We start from the raw sequence: 13555 nt of genomic DNA on the forward strand, positions 1-13555 counted from the left end.
CTAGCTCTGGGATGTGTTGTGCAGCCCTTTACTGTGTAATCTTACCAAAAATTAATAACAGTGGGGCAAAAAAACCCCCATAGAACCGACACAAATCACACATTGAACATTTTAATAGAGGAATTATTGAAGGGCTGTTGTACTGAACTCGAGCTGTGTAGTGAAGTATTTTTAAAATATTAAAATATAAGGCGTTCATATTAGAAAGTCTTCTTTAAGAGGATCAAACAAACTGAGCAGCGTACAACAAACATTTTTATTTAATTTCTACTTCTACAAGTTAATAAAAACATCTAAACACTGGAATGTTATAAAATGCAGGTTTTAAACTGCAACTTCTGCACAAGTTGTTAGCTGTAAACACAAAGACCGGATCATTTATATTAGACGCTCCTGAAAATGTTACAGATCTCACATCCTGAATGCTATTCAGTGCCTCTGTAAGTGCTTTGCGCTGTCATTTAAAAGCTGAGCTGCGCTGCATCCTTCACCACGGAGTTCAAGGCACTGAGATCTCTCAAGAGAGAGGACACCCCCACACAATACCACAGATCCCCAGAGCGGTCTGCAGGAGCACTGAAAGACTCAATCTCCACTCCCTCTGTGGCCAACACTCCTAAACAAAGAACAATTGAAGAGAGAAAATAGGTGTGAATGGAAAGAAAAGAAACATGGTGAAGGTTACAATTTAGTTCTCACAACTCAGGGCCAGCTTTCATCTAAATTCAAACTCAAAAACAAATGTGCGTAAAGAAGCAGTTGAGGAAAAACAACAAGAATGCATGCTTTGTTTTCAGACACACATTTTAACAGACAAGCAAACTATCTACCACCAACCTAAACTTTCCATTTAATTGTTCTGAAGTGAGAAACAATTTTGACTCTTTATATTGTGTTTAAGGTTACTGCCTTAGCCTCCAAAACTGATGGAACTAATGGAAGTCATAAATTAATTCGTAAAACACTGAAAAGAAACTTTTCTCAGTTACTGATTGTGAATGTTGAATATACATTTGAATATACAATGAGGGAGAGTTTGTGCATTCTATCTATTGTCCAGAGGGTGGCGACTCTATTGCACTACTGGGTTGGACCTGCTTTTTCTCTCGCTTAATACTTTGTTGCATGGATTCAAACAGGTGCTGAAACAAACCAGTATTGATATGATAGAATTGCACAGTTGCTACAGATTTGTTGGCAGCACATCTGTGCTTCAACCATGTCCCAAACCTGCTCTGAGATTTGATGACTGTGGAGGCCATTTGTGTACAGTGAAATCTTTTATATTCACAGATTATAGTTTTGATGTCTACATTTTCTTACCAGCCAGTGAGGACAGGAGTTGAGGATTCGCAGGGGCCTTAAAGAACAGCAGATTTCCAGTGAGAGAGATGGGCTGTCTGAACACACTGTTGCACAGCTCCAGGAGGACAGGTGCTCCACCTTGAACTGAACCGCTGGCTTTGTAGCTGCAGCCATTGGCCGCAATCTCCACCTTACACACGCCTTCAGTGGCCCCGGCAGATGCACAGTGGGCCTGGTAAACCTGAAGAAGTTGAGATAAAGGAAAAAGATTTATTTGACATATATTCCACTTGTTTTTCTCATGTTTTATTTGCCTGAATAAATTGACGGTGTACCGTGATTCCAGTTTCCTTAGCTAAGCTCAGCGCGTTGATGAGGTTCGGGCAACATCCTGATTCATGATTGAGTAAACCCACCAGCACAGCTGAAGTCATGTAACCAGTGGAGGACTTCATGCAATCCCCTGGTTTGTTGAGCAGAGTGCAAAAAGCTTTTAATTATAGGCAAAATATTTTAAAGTAAAACTGTTTTAGAAAAAAAAAGACAAAAGAAATTACACAGAAATGATATTCCTATAATAGCTTATAAACCCACACGACTGATTGGACAGTTTCACTGTGACACCAGCAGAGGGAGGAAAAACTGCTTCCTAGTATTTTTCCTTCCTATGAGATGAACTCTCCTTGAGGTCGCTTGGTTACAGGAAACTGGTTAAACCAGAAATGTTACCTTGTGTAGTAATTTGAACGTGACTGAATGGTTTCTTAGACGCGCTGAAAGACTGAAGAACAGATCCAACGGCTTCTCCGAGTTTAATCAGTTGCTGCGACTCCTGGGAGAACGTGCTAGCCAAGACCTGAGCATTTACCTGCATAAGGAGAACAGTTTAAAATCTGTTACAAAATCATTCTTTTTTCTTTTAAAAAAAAAAAAAGGTTATAATTATTTATTTTAGTTGAGGGCTTTTTTTTTTATAATTTTTTTTACCAACACCCTCCAAATGTGATCAAACTGGATTATCTACTGATACTGTTTCCTGCTCAGTCTCTGTTTCTTTGTATGTATCACCACTGTTTGCTTTATGTTTTTTGTACTAAACAAACAATAAAATATATCAGTTTTAAAGCTCCAGATGTCCAATGTGCAGCTGTCATATTCAAAATAAACTGCAGCACTGACGGCACATGGAGTAAAAGAAATAAAGAAAAATTTAACTCACAAATTCCTGAGACTGACGGTTTTCTGCGAGCATTGCTCGCTTGTCTTATTTCCAGAAACAGCGCTGCAGTTTTATTTTTTATATTCTTCACAGCTTTATAATCATCTGCTTATCTGATAATACTTGACATATTCTGCTGTCCATTTGGTGCAGATGAAAAGTGAAATGATGCATCAAATTCCCACTTTATGGCAAGTGTGGACAGAACCCGAAGCAGAAAGCCTGGCTTGACAAAGAAAGCTAATAACCACTGCTGTGATATCCATTAGGTTCCTGTTTTCTTCTGACCTGCTGCACGGCAGTCTGTAAAACAGTCCACTACTTCCTGTACAGATAACTGTGGGTATGAAGTCTGATTTGTTGATAGTGATGCTTTTGAAGCTTGAGAATATTTAGGCTTCTTTAGCGATTCATTTTACACAAATCCGCCAAACAATCACTTCAGTAGCCCTTTAGCAAATTTATAACTCTGGTCTGAGGAGTTATTTTTTAAACACAGTATTAAGACGAGCATGTAGGACTTACTGCTCCGACCAGGTTCTTTCCCTTCACCATGTCCACGATCTGCAGGGCAATGTCCTCCCCACAGCGAGCCTGAGCCTCCTTCGTACTGGCTCCCAGGTGAGGGCAGCTGATGACATTGGGATGCTCCACCAGTGAGTGGTTCTTAGGTGGCTCCTGTAGCCAAAAACATAAAGACAATGTGAAATTTAAGCAACAACATCTCTTTATTTAATAAAAATAAAGTCAATCAATCAATTTGACAAAAAGAAAAACCTCCACAAAGACGTCAAGGCCTGCTCCTCCACACTGTCCAGACTCCAAGGCTCTGAGCAGAGCCTCCTCATCGATGATGCCCCCTCTTGCACAGTTCACAACCTTCACGCCTTTCTTGCACTTGGCAAAGCTTTCATCGTTAAGCAGACCTTGGGAACATCAAAGAGAAATTCCACATCTTGCTGATGGACTTTGCGCCACCGTTATAATCGACCGACATATGATTGGTGTTTAGCTCACCGACAGTAGAGGGCAACAGGGGAGTGTGGACAGTGATGTAGTCACACTGGGGCCAGAGCTGCTCCAGAGACATCTGTTCCACTCCCCAGCTGGCTGACACCTCTGGAGGAGTGATTGGATCATAGCCAATAGTCTGTTAAGGAGAAAACAACCTGTCATCTTTTTATGCCTGTTTATTTTAAATATCACAGTAACTGTGAGCAGATATCATATGCTGACCCTCATGCCAAATGACTGCATCCTCGAGGCGACCTCCTTTCCTATTCTTCCAAGTCCGACTATTCCGAGCACTTTGCCGTACAGCTCTGCGCCCATGAACTGAAAAATCGGAAGCAAAACAATGACCCACCTCCAAAAATCTCAAAGTACACAGATCCAAGTGTCCCATCTGATTATTCACAACTGAGTGGACAATGGAGCCAACCATGCAACAGTAATGGCTTGATGCTCCCAGTGCAAACAGCCGTTCAAACAGCACACTGGAGAGCAAGCGAAAATGCTTTTACCTTCTTGCGATCCCAGTTTCCTTGCTTCATTGACATCGCTGCTTGTGGCACATTTCTGAAAACAGATCAACGTAATAATGGAATATTACTGCACTTCAATTACAACCACAGAGCTTCTCGGCAATTGTTCAGAAATGACATGACTCGTCTTGCCTTGAGAGGCTCATGAGCAGAGCACATGTCAGCTCAGCAGCACTGATCGTGTTGCCACTCGGCGTGCTGCAGAAAAACACAGTTATAAAGTAAAGTCAGTGGTATACTGGAACTGCACAGTGAAGAAAATCTGCATTTAAACTGGAGGCTTACTTCATGACAATAATGCCCTTTTTGGTAGCGGCAGGAACATCTACGTTGTCCACACCGGTCCCAGCTCTTCCAATAATTTGGAGATTATTAGCAGCACTGATAACATCAGCTGTTACCTTGGTTGCAGATCTAACCACGAGGCCATCATAGTCCTGAGATTCAGAAAGAAGCAGAGCTGTTTTAAATACACCCAATAGTTCACACAGAGTCAATGGGTGTCAGTTATTTTGAGCAGCATAAAAACTGTGAACCAGTCAAAAATCCTATGCCAGGATATGATATACTTACTAAATAATTCTCATTAATTCCTCATTTCTAACACTGATCTTTGGCCTGTTTTATGCCAAATGATTTACCTCTGTTCAACCAGAAATGTTACAAGACAGGTTATAGTGGGGTTTTTTCCCCTGTTACAATGTAACATGGACTTCTATAGTTTCCCATTGCCAGGGGGACACCTGTTAACCATGCAAATAACTTTTTTCCACAATAAAATGTGATTTTATATCTCTGTCTGTGTCATGTCATGTGCCATGACATGACACAGACAGGTGTTGTTTCAGGTGCCGAGTTCTGGGTTTGAATCTGCTTCAAGACCATTCACTGTGTGTCTTTTTCCTGCTCTCAGATTTCCCTCTCTTCTTTCCACTTTCTTGTCTAAATACAGACTAAAAAGCAAAAAAAACCCCAAACAAACAAAAAAACAAAGATCGTAAAGATTTTTTTTTTTTTTTTAATGGTTGAAACTGCAGCATTCAAAACTGATCATGCTGCAAAATGACATCTGACTGATAACGTTGTTAAATAGTTGTCAGCAGAGTGCCAAACAACATCTGGTTCGTGTACACACACACACACACACTACTATTACCAAATGTTATTCTTATTAACTATAAAGGACACTTTTAAGCCGCTTATGTTGATCTTCATGTAAATTCTATCCCATTTGTTGCATGGTGATTTATTAGCCTGTGTTGCAGCCAGTTATTAGATCAGTTAGCTCAGTGTGAGAGATGAACACTTTGTGTTACCCTTGTGGTGTATATTCTTGATTTATTTTATTCTAGAGGACAAAAGCATAATAAATCATTTAAAAATTCTTGAACAGAAGCTTTTTCTTGCTAGAAAGCCCAACAAGGATGTACAGGCATTATTTAAGCAACACAACCAGTCCATTTTCATCTCAGAGCTATGTTTTTTTTTTTTTAATTTAAGACTAGATGCTGAGAAACAGCCATCCAATGGTCATTCAACATTGAAATGTTTATTGAGAATAGGCTAAAATAAATTTTTAAAAATAAATACATTTTGGACTATGGGGGCTCCAAAAGGCTCACAGCCCCAGGGTGTACAATAATGTTAAGACACCCCTGCAGGGGCCTCATGTCATTTAGGGCACCAGAAGTTTTAGAGCCAGCCCTGTACAGTCCATTCAGCTTACATGAGAACAGCTCATTATTTCTAATCTGACAAATTGAATTTGTTCACATATTCTTAGACATACACACATTGGCTCTGTGGAGAAAATGTGGGATTGATGGAATAGTTTGGGTTGGGGGTAGAAGTGGAATCAATGGCCGCCCGATGCACTTGCAGCAGATAGGAGGTCTGACCGTGCGGCAATAGTCACAACACCACGAATGAGTTGCATCAGCTTCACAATGGGCGGTACTAACCGAATAAATCAGTTTTTAACTGGCTGCCGGGATCATTTAATTACACGTTTCAGGTTGAATTGTGTTACGGAATAAAAAATGCCGGCTGCTAGTCCGCAAAAACTTTTTTAGGCGTGCAGGGGCACATGCGCACCGATTAGAGCGAAAGCGGCTTTAGACTAAACTTTATAGAAACCTGCTTGGTAGGAAGAAAAAAATAAACCCGACAGCGGGTGCATGTGAAGAAATCACGCAATATAACGCAGAGTGCCATTACTACCTTTATCTCCGCGATTAATTCATCCTTAGTCATGTTCTGCTTCTCCGTGACTCGGATGCCATTTTCCTCCAGAATCGTCTTGCAGCGAGGGTCGACACTTTCACTAATCAGCACGGTTTTGATGGAGATCGGGGCCATCTTGGTGTTTTCTCTGCGGGTCGCTCGTTGGTGGGCCACCGGTGGGTGCTGAGTGATCTGGGAGAAGAGATGGATGGATGGATCGGGGAGTTGCTTCTTTTTTCTTTTTCTTTTTTTCCTTCTGCCGGTTTTGAATGGTTGTCTCTGATTTAAGACGCCCCCTTTCTACGTGGATCCGCCTGCAGCTCTCAAAGCATAGAAAGTCAAATCCGAACAATGCATACTGGAAATCCTGGAAATGGCCTGCATTCAAAATAAAAGTGCAGAAGTACTCTAACTGAGGCTAATACTGGCTTTTGGTTTGTAAGACTACACGTAGTGCTGGTTCAAGGTTAGCAACAGCCTCCTGTTAAAATGGATCAGCGTTATTTATTATTTTGCACATTTGTCACACATACATGTAAATACAAAAAGCAGTTTTTAAACCATAATTCAAACTATTAAGTGAAAAAAGCTATTCCTAAACCCGATAACTACTTGTGCCACTTCTGCAGCAAGAACTGCGATCAAGCTTTTGTGATAACTGGCAATGAGTCTTTCACATTTCACATGGAGGAATTTTGGCCCACTCTTCTTTGCAGAAATGCTTTAACTGAGCCACAGTGGGAGACGTTTGGTGTGAATAGCCAGTTTAAGGTCAGGTCAAAGCATCTCAATCTTCCATCTAACCTTCCTTTTATTTTTTGGGGACATTCAGTGGACTAGCTGGTGTGCTTCATATCACTGTCCTGCCACAGGCTATCACACTACCACCACCATGCTGATGTGATGTTTTGTTTTGTTTTTAATTGAAATGCTGTATTCGTTTTATGTCAGATTTAACGGGACTCAAAGCTTCATATAAATTAAACTCATATTATATAAGGTTTCTTTTGGTGAATGTGAGATGAGCCTTTGTGTTCTTTTTGCTCAGCTGTGAGTTTCTCTTTGGAGTTCTCCCATGGATGATATTTTTTACCCAGTCTCTTTCTTATTATTAAATAATGAATGCCGACTTTAACTGAGGCAGGTGAGGCCTGCAGTTGAGTTATTTTATGTCCTTCTGGAGTCATGTCATGGAAGCACCTGAAACAGCAGAACGCAGTCATTTGGAGTAATTTTCATTTCCATTTTCAGACGGATAGATGTCAATGACTTTGTTTCTCAGCTGTTTCTTTAGATTTTGAGAGCTTTTAGCCTTCTTCACGTTGTCAGGCAGGTTCTATTTAAGTGATTTCTGGATTCAACAAGTCTGGCAGCAATAAGGCTTCGTATTAGCTAATGAAGCTTAACTTTCCAAAATCAATGGTTTATCACAGTTAATTCATTATTCCTTTTCATATAGGGCCAGGCTTGTAAACTTTTTTCCCTTGATAAATGAAATCCTCATTTAAAAATTTCTATTGACTTGGATTTTATTTGGATAGGGTGTTTTATTTTGTACATACTTTTATTTGTCAACTTGAGATTTTCTTTAACTGATTGCTAGCTTTTATTTTATATGATGGGATAGGATATGTTTCCTTTATGGCAAAGATGGAAAATGCTTTTGTTAGAGCAGTTAAAAACTAAGACAAACACACAATACATATAAGAAATAGTGCCAATAAGTAGAATGATATGTTGCTGAATAAAACAGAATAGGACAAAAATATATCAATAAGTATCAAACTAATCTAAACAGATACATATACTGAAGGGAAATGAGTGTAAACTGAAATAAAAAATAATATATAAAAAGGTAAAATATTGTAAGTTCAATAGAGCAGCAATGGCTTATTAAATGTAATACAAGCAGTATAGCAACTATCAGATGATATTAAGGTTACTCAGTGTAGCTTATCCATACACCAATCCCTAACTCGAGACTCTAAACGATGCATAGTTTTTAGTTATACCAGGGATAATATATGAATTGTATGCTGTACAAATTAGAAAAAATGAAACTGAAAGATTGCAAATAAAAGTAAACACATAAACCGCATTCATAGCTGGAAAGGGATACATCTTTAGTTTGTAAGTACTATGAAGTACTTTACCTTTACTAAGTACAAACAGTAGAAAAATATTATTCTTAGCCTGTCTCCGACGTTCAGTGAAACTCTGCTACAAATTGAAAACAAATTCTAATCATGAGGTGTTGATTATGCTTATTTCTAGATCCATATTTTGTTTCTCAGAGTTTACCAGCATAGCCTTGTATGAAACACAGTTCAGAATAACCTTCAAAACTCTATCAAATAACTGAGTATAAACTATAACAGCTGAAACATAAGTAGCAAAGTAAAGGATCTGAGAGATGTAATCACCTAAAGATCAAATTGGTCCATAACTCTCCCCATTTAACAGTAAGTCAGGTCAGGCGAGTCTTAATTCAACAGACACTGTTCATCACCTGACTCATTAGGCAGCACATGACAGGCCATGTTTCACTGCTGGCTCAGTAAATTTAGCACATCTGTCATGGTCACACAGCTGCATATGCCTAAAGGACCAGATTTTACAATGGATTTCATTGACCAAGATCTTAAACAAGAGTAAAGACAACAAAATTATTTAATCTGAAATTGCCAGGAGTCCTATTACAAACCAGAATCACTGTCCAAATCAGAGACTCCATCTTTGTCATCAGATTTCCCATCATGTTTAATTAGTATACTGTAAATAAAAACTTTATGAACCATTCATCTATTACTTTCAGTTACTCTTTTAACATTTTTTCATAACTACAGGCTTTGTCAGTGGGCATATTTTGACACATCAGAGTAGTAAAAGTAGTAAAAACTGAGCCCTAACTGTCAGCACGTGAATCACAGGTGGACTCAGCCTGAAGACTGCAATGAGAAAAACTTTACCTGCTTGTTGTTTTTAATAAACCAAACATTGTACTTCACAGCGTTCTGGTCTATGTTTGTAAGAAAAAAAACAAATTTGTACAAAGTACAAATGTGGTGCTTAGAAAAAATTAATTTACATATTTGATGTTGTTTTAAACCATAGACAAGATTGTTCTTTCTAAGTTTAGACAACCACTTTTCTCCTCTTGGTGTCAGTGAGATAACTGAACATGCATCCCCATGCAGAAATTGTGTATAACTATGGAAAGATCACAAAAAAACGTGTGTCACGCCATTCATTTTCCCTAGTTTTTTACATAATGAATTCAGAGTGTATACGAGTGTGTATATATACACTTGACTGCGGTATAAAATACTGTTGTAGATCAATGGATTTATTGCCTACTAATTTGAGAAAAACAGAGCTTTCTCTCCTGAGCCCCGCTGACCCTCTGAGGGCTCTGCCTATCAGTATTCAGAGGATGATTCTGATTGGTTCCGTCATTGCCTGGATACGACGCAACAAACTCAGGCTACGTAGAGCGGGCAGTCTGATGAACGCCAGCTTTCAACTATAATAAAATAAAAGAGAACCTTTACTTTGTTTTTTGTGTTTGACATTATTTTCTATAATAGTAGCCACTCCATCCGATAGGAATGGCAGCGGTGGTTCTGTACGGCCGTCGTAGAGGAGCTAGTAAGAATGGTGAGAGCCAAACAGATATTTCAAAGTTTATTATGTGTAGTTATATAATTAACCTTTGCTACCAGAGCCGTTTTAAGCCATTATTGAACCAAAAACTCTAGATGGAGCCGAATGTAATGCTCATTTATTTAAGCTATTTGTTTGTCGAGGCTATTAGCCTATAAGTGCTTTTGATTTTAAATTTTGAAAGTCTTTCCAAGATCCTGCTTCACTTCACTTCAACCAAGAAGTACAACTATGAAAGTCAGTTATTTTACAAGTGGGGTGTTGTGGTTTTTTTCTCTATATGAGTATAATATCTTCTAGGGACGTAGTAGGAACCTTGGTGTGATCAGTGGTTGCTGTAGCACATGTTCCAGTGGTAATTTCTTTATTAATGTGTCAGCAGATGAAGCCATTAGAGCTATGCAGCCACCAGACCTCCGACATGTTACTGTCTTACGTAAGACTGAATGGCTGAGGATTCAAGATGAACTGTGTGGGGTTAATAAAGAAGAGAAGAGAATAAGAGAGGCAGCTAAACAGCGAGAGAACCTACACCTGCAGTCACAGGAGGTGGTGAAACTTTGGCCTGATACCCTCCATGTAAGTTCCATGTTGAGAGACATTTCCTAAGATTAGATTTATACTAATAAAGTCATGTGCACTTGCTAGGTTGAAAAGAGCTGGAACACAAAGACAAAAACACACTGCATCTTACGTACACTTATGTCTTGTCACAGGGACAAAGGCTGAAAAGGCTGCAGGAAAAGAAGATTCGAAAGGAAATTGAGGAGGAGCAAATGAGACTGGCTGATTTAGAAGAAGCAAAATACCAGGAGCAGAGGCGGAAGGAGATTATTGAAAAAGCCAAGACTCAGCTCTACTGTCAAACCGACAGAGTCAAAGGACTACATGTTAGTCTCGCTTGTGCATTATTATGCCACTTGTGTATAAAACTGCACAATTTCACCTAACAAATGATTAACACTTCCTCCACAGAGTGCACTCCTGCTGACAGAGGTGCTGAAGGAGAGGGATGCTCAGATTGAGCTTAAACAAAGAAGAAAGAGTGCCAATATAGATGTGGACAAAGCATTTCTGCATATGGTACAGACTAGAGAGGATGAAGCCTCGAAACAGGAGCAGGAGAAGGCAATGCAGAGGAAGCTTGTGAGACAGGTTTCTGCAGAAGACCTGAGAAACCAGTAAGACCTAACAATCAGGCTCCAGCTGTATGTGTTAAGAATTTTAAATCCCCAAAACACCACTACCCCAGGACAATGACAATTATATGATTACTTTTCCTCAGAATAAAAGAAAATGAGCTGCTGAGAGAGCGACAGAAGCTGGAGAGCAAGAAGGATGGAGACGAAATCCAGCGTCTCCAAGCGCTGCATCAGCTGGAGCGAAGGATGGAGGCAGAAAGACAAGCAAATCAGAAAAGAAGCCTCATGCAAGCTCGCCAGGTAGGCTCTTATCTGAATCTTATCTAGTATTTAGTTCACTGGACATTAAGTTTATTTAATGCATTTTACAGGAGCATATCACCAACAGAGACCTCGTAAGAGCCACGGATGCTCAGAAACGGGAAGCTGAAGAGGAGCAAAGGAAACTGTTTCTCTCTACTAAGCAAAAAATCATCAAGTTACGCAAAGAAAAAGAAAAAGAGCTGCTTAGGTAAGACAGAGTAAAACAGTATATATCAATAAATAGCTCTGGATCAAAGTATCTCCAGTGCTACATCTTCTTAAATATAATGGATACTCGTATGCATTTTCTTCTCTAGAGAGGCCCAGACACGTAGAGACAGGATCATAAACAAACTGACGGTCACACAGCAGGAGCAAGCTGTCAGCGAGGAGCAGAAGATCGCAAAGGCTGTCGCAGAGAGCGAGGCAAAACAGGCGCAGCAGCAACTGGAGGAGGATGAGAAGAAAGCTGCAATGTTGAAGTCCATCAGTGTACACAGAGAGCTAATGGTATCTCAAACCGAGCATGAAACATCCAGTGTGTTTCCTCTAAGTCCAATTTTTCTTAATGTCGTGCCATCCCCCCTAATTAACAGTTTTTATTTAAACTTACAAGAAAAAAACCACAATCCTCTCTCCTGCCCCAACACATCTCATCACATAAATGTCTCGTTGTAAATGCATTCTTTATTTTTAATGGACACATTTATAATGGTATTCAACAGTATACAGAAAGTAAGGCAATGCATGATCTTAAATTGAATGAGTCGTACCTTAAATACCTTTTACTGCTCGTACACATTATTTTCCATTCTTTTTCATCCTGTTTCAGACTTAAATCACTTTCCCATGTCTTCTTAAGAGCTTTATTTATGAGCTCAACAGCTTTGGGTGCTCGTAAACTACATGGGTTAGGGTTAGAAGATCCCTGAGTTGCAGATGTTTAAATATTCCAAAGTGGTACACAAGCTCTATTTATTTCAATATACCATCACAGTGTATATATATCCTCCAATGTGTCTTTTCTGTGTAGAGAAATCCATATTGTTGCTGACAAAATGTAATCATGTGTGTAATGCAAACTGTTTTACCAGAGACAAGAGAAGGAGGAGAAGGACAAAATAGAGAGGAAGAAGGCCCAAGAAGCACTGCAGGCCAAGAAAGAGGCTGACAGAATATTTACTGAGAAGCAGCAACTAAAGGTTAAGAAAATCAGAGAAGAAGAAAGAGAGGTGCAAGACTTCAATGCTGCGCAAATGGTAATGTCGGCCAAAACTTAAGTTTTAATCAGAAACTTTGCACCTTCTTCACTGAAACTCGTTTGCCTTTGCCTTGCAAATACAGGCTGAAAAAGGTGCCAGACTTCAGCAGCTGAGACAACAGGAACATGAGTTTGAAGTGAAGAATGCAGAACTCATCGCTGAAGAGGAAAACCGCTTCCAGCAGTATTCACAGCAAATCATCAATGCTGCAGCAGAGGCTCAGCGAAACGTGTTTCCACTTTGTAAAGCTGCGAGGGAAGGGATCGGAGGTGGGTCCGGTCCTGTTTTTAGTGGAGTCAGGCCAAGTTACCTTGTTCAGGACCGCACTGGAGCTCAGATGCCCAAATACGTGTCATTGGCCACCCAGAACATCAAAAAGCTTCACCAAGCTGTAGATATTCAGGATGCCAAGAGAAGACTTGGATTCACATGGTGATAGGTTACATCCAGTTTGAGTGCACTTCCAGAAAGCAGGTTCAGTAAGTGTGAGTTTGTTAACTCTGATATGAGGGAAACACTGTTCCTGAGTCAGGCTGTGTGAACCTAACCTGCTTGCTATCAGGTTTCATGAACAAACTCACAAACCCCTCCTACACCCGAATCAGCCGAAACACTCGGTCTCACATCCACATCCCGAACGCCCTAATGTCACCTGCATTTTGTCCCTGTCAGATTTGGACAGGGAAAAAAATGAAGATTCAAGTATATACATACAATCACTTAAATCTTTTAATAAGTGCTGTTGAAGGTTCTACAATGTATTTTAACTTCACAAGACCGTTCATTAGTGAACATGTTTGATTAAAACTGGAAGTTTCTCTTTGCCAACATAGAAAGGATTTGTTTGACAGCACTTATTGGATTGACCAATACTCAGAACAATGGCAAGTCCAA

The 13555-nt window shown here is 39.7% G+C and overlaps 2 protein-coding genes across 4 annotated transcripts; one reads left to right on the forward strand and one right to left on the reverse strand.

Moving 5' to 3' along the window:
• Window positions 1-461: 461 nt before the first annotated feature.
• Window positions 462-6426, reverse strand: phgdh (phosphoglycerate dehydrogenase). The gene is made up of 12 exons (XM_085374801.1): window positions 6289-6426; window positions 4354-4505; window positions 4201-4266; window positions 4048-4102; window positions 3761-3859; window positions 3542-3674; window positions 3302-3450; window positions 3050-3202; window positions 2035-2173; window positions 1641-1768; window positions 1324-1546; window positions 462-616 (listed from the first exon to the last, which is right to left on the reverse strand). Exons 1-12 carry the CDS (start codon window positions 6424-6426, stop codon window positions 462-464), a joined length of 1590 nt encoding a protein of 529 aa, XP_085230927.1.
• Window positions 6427-9899: 3473 nt separating this feature from the next.
• On the forward strand, window positions 9900-13097 carry cfap210 (cilia and flagella associated protein 210). 3 transcript variants are annotated; one of them, XM_085374995.1, is made up of 9 exons: window positions 9900-9948; window positions 10334-10533; window positions 10671-10844; window positions 10930-11135; window positions 11240-11396; window positions 11468-11607; window positions 11717-11909; window positions 12494-12658; window positions 12744-13097. In XM_085374995.1, the coding sequence occupies exons 1-9, from the start codon at window positions 9900-9902 to the stop codon at window positions 13095-13097; spliced, it is 1638 nt and encodes a 545-aa protein (XP_085231121.1). The 3 variants fall into 3 exon arrangements, with proteins under 3 accessions (XP_085231121.1, XP_085231122.1, XP_085231120.1); XM_085374996.1 differs by having other exon boundaries at window positions 10337-10533; XM_085374994.1 differs by having other exon boundaries at window positions 9900-9944; window positions 10324-10533.
• Window positions 13098-13555: the final 458 nt, after the last annotated feature.

The sequence above is a fragment of the Diplotaxodon limnothrissa genome, linkage group LG16, assembly GCF_057381915.1.
Source record: "Diplotaxodon limnothrissa isolate DT_005_m linkage group LG16, D_limnothrissa_male_GT1.1, whole genome shotgun sequence".
NCBI lineage: Eukaryota > Metazoa > Chordata > Actinopteri > Cichliformes > Cichlidae > Diplotaxodon > Diplotaxodon limnothrissa.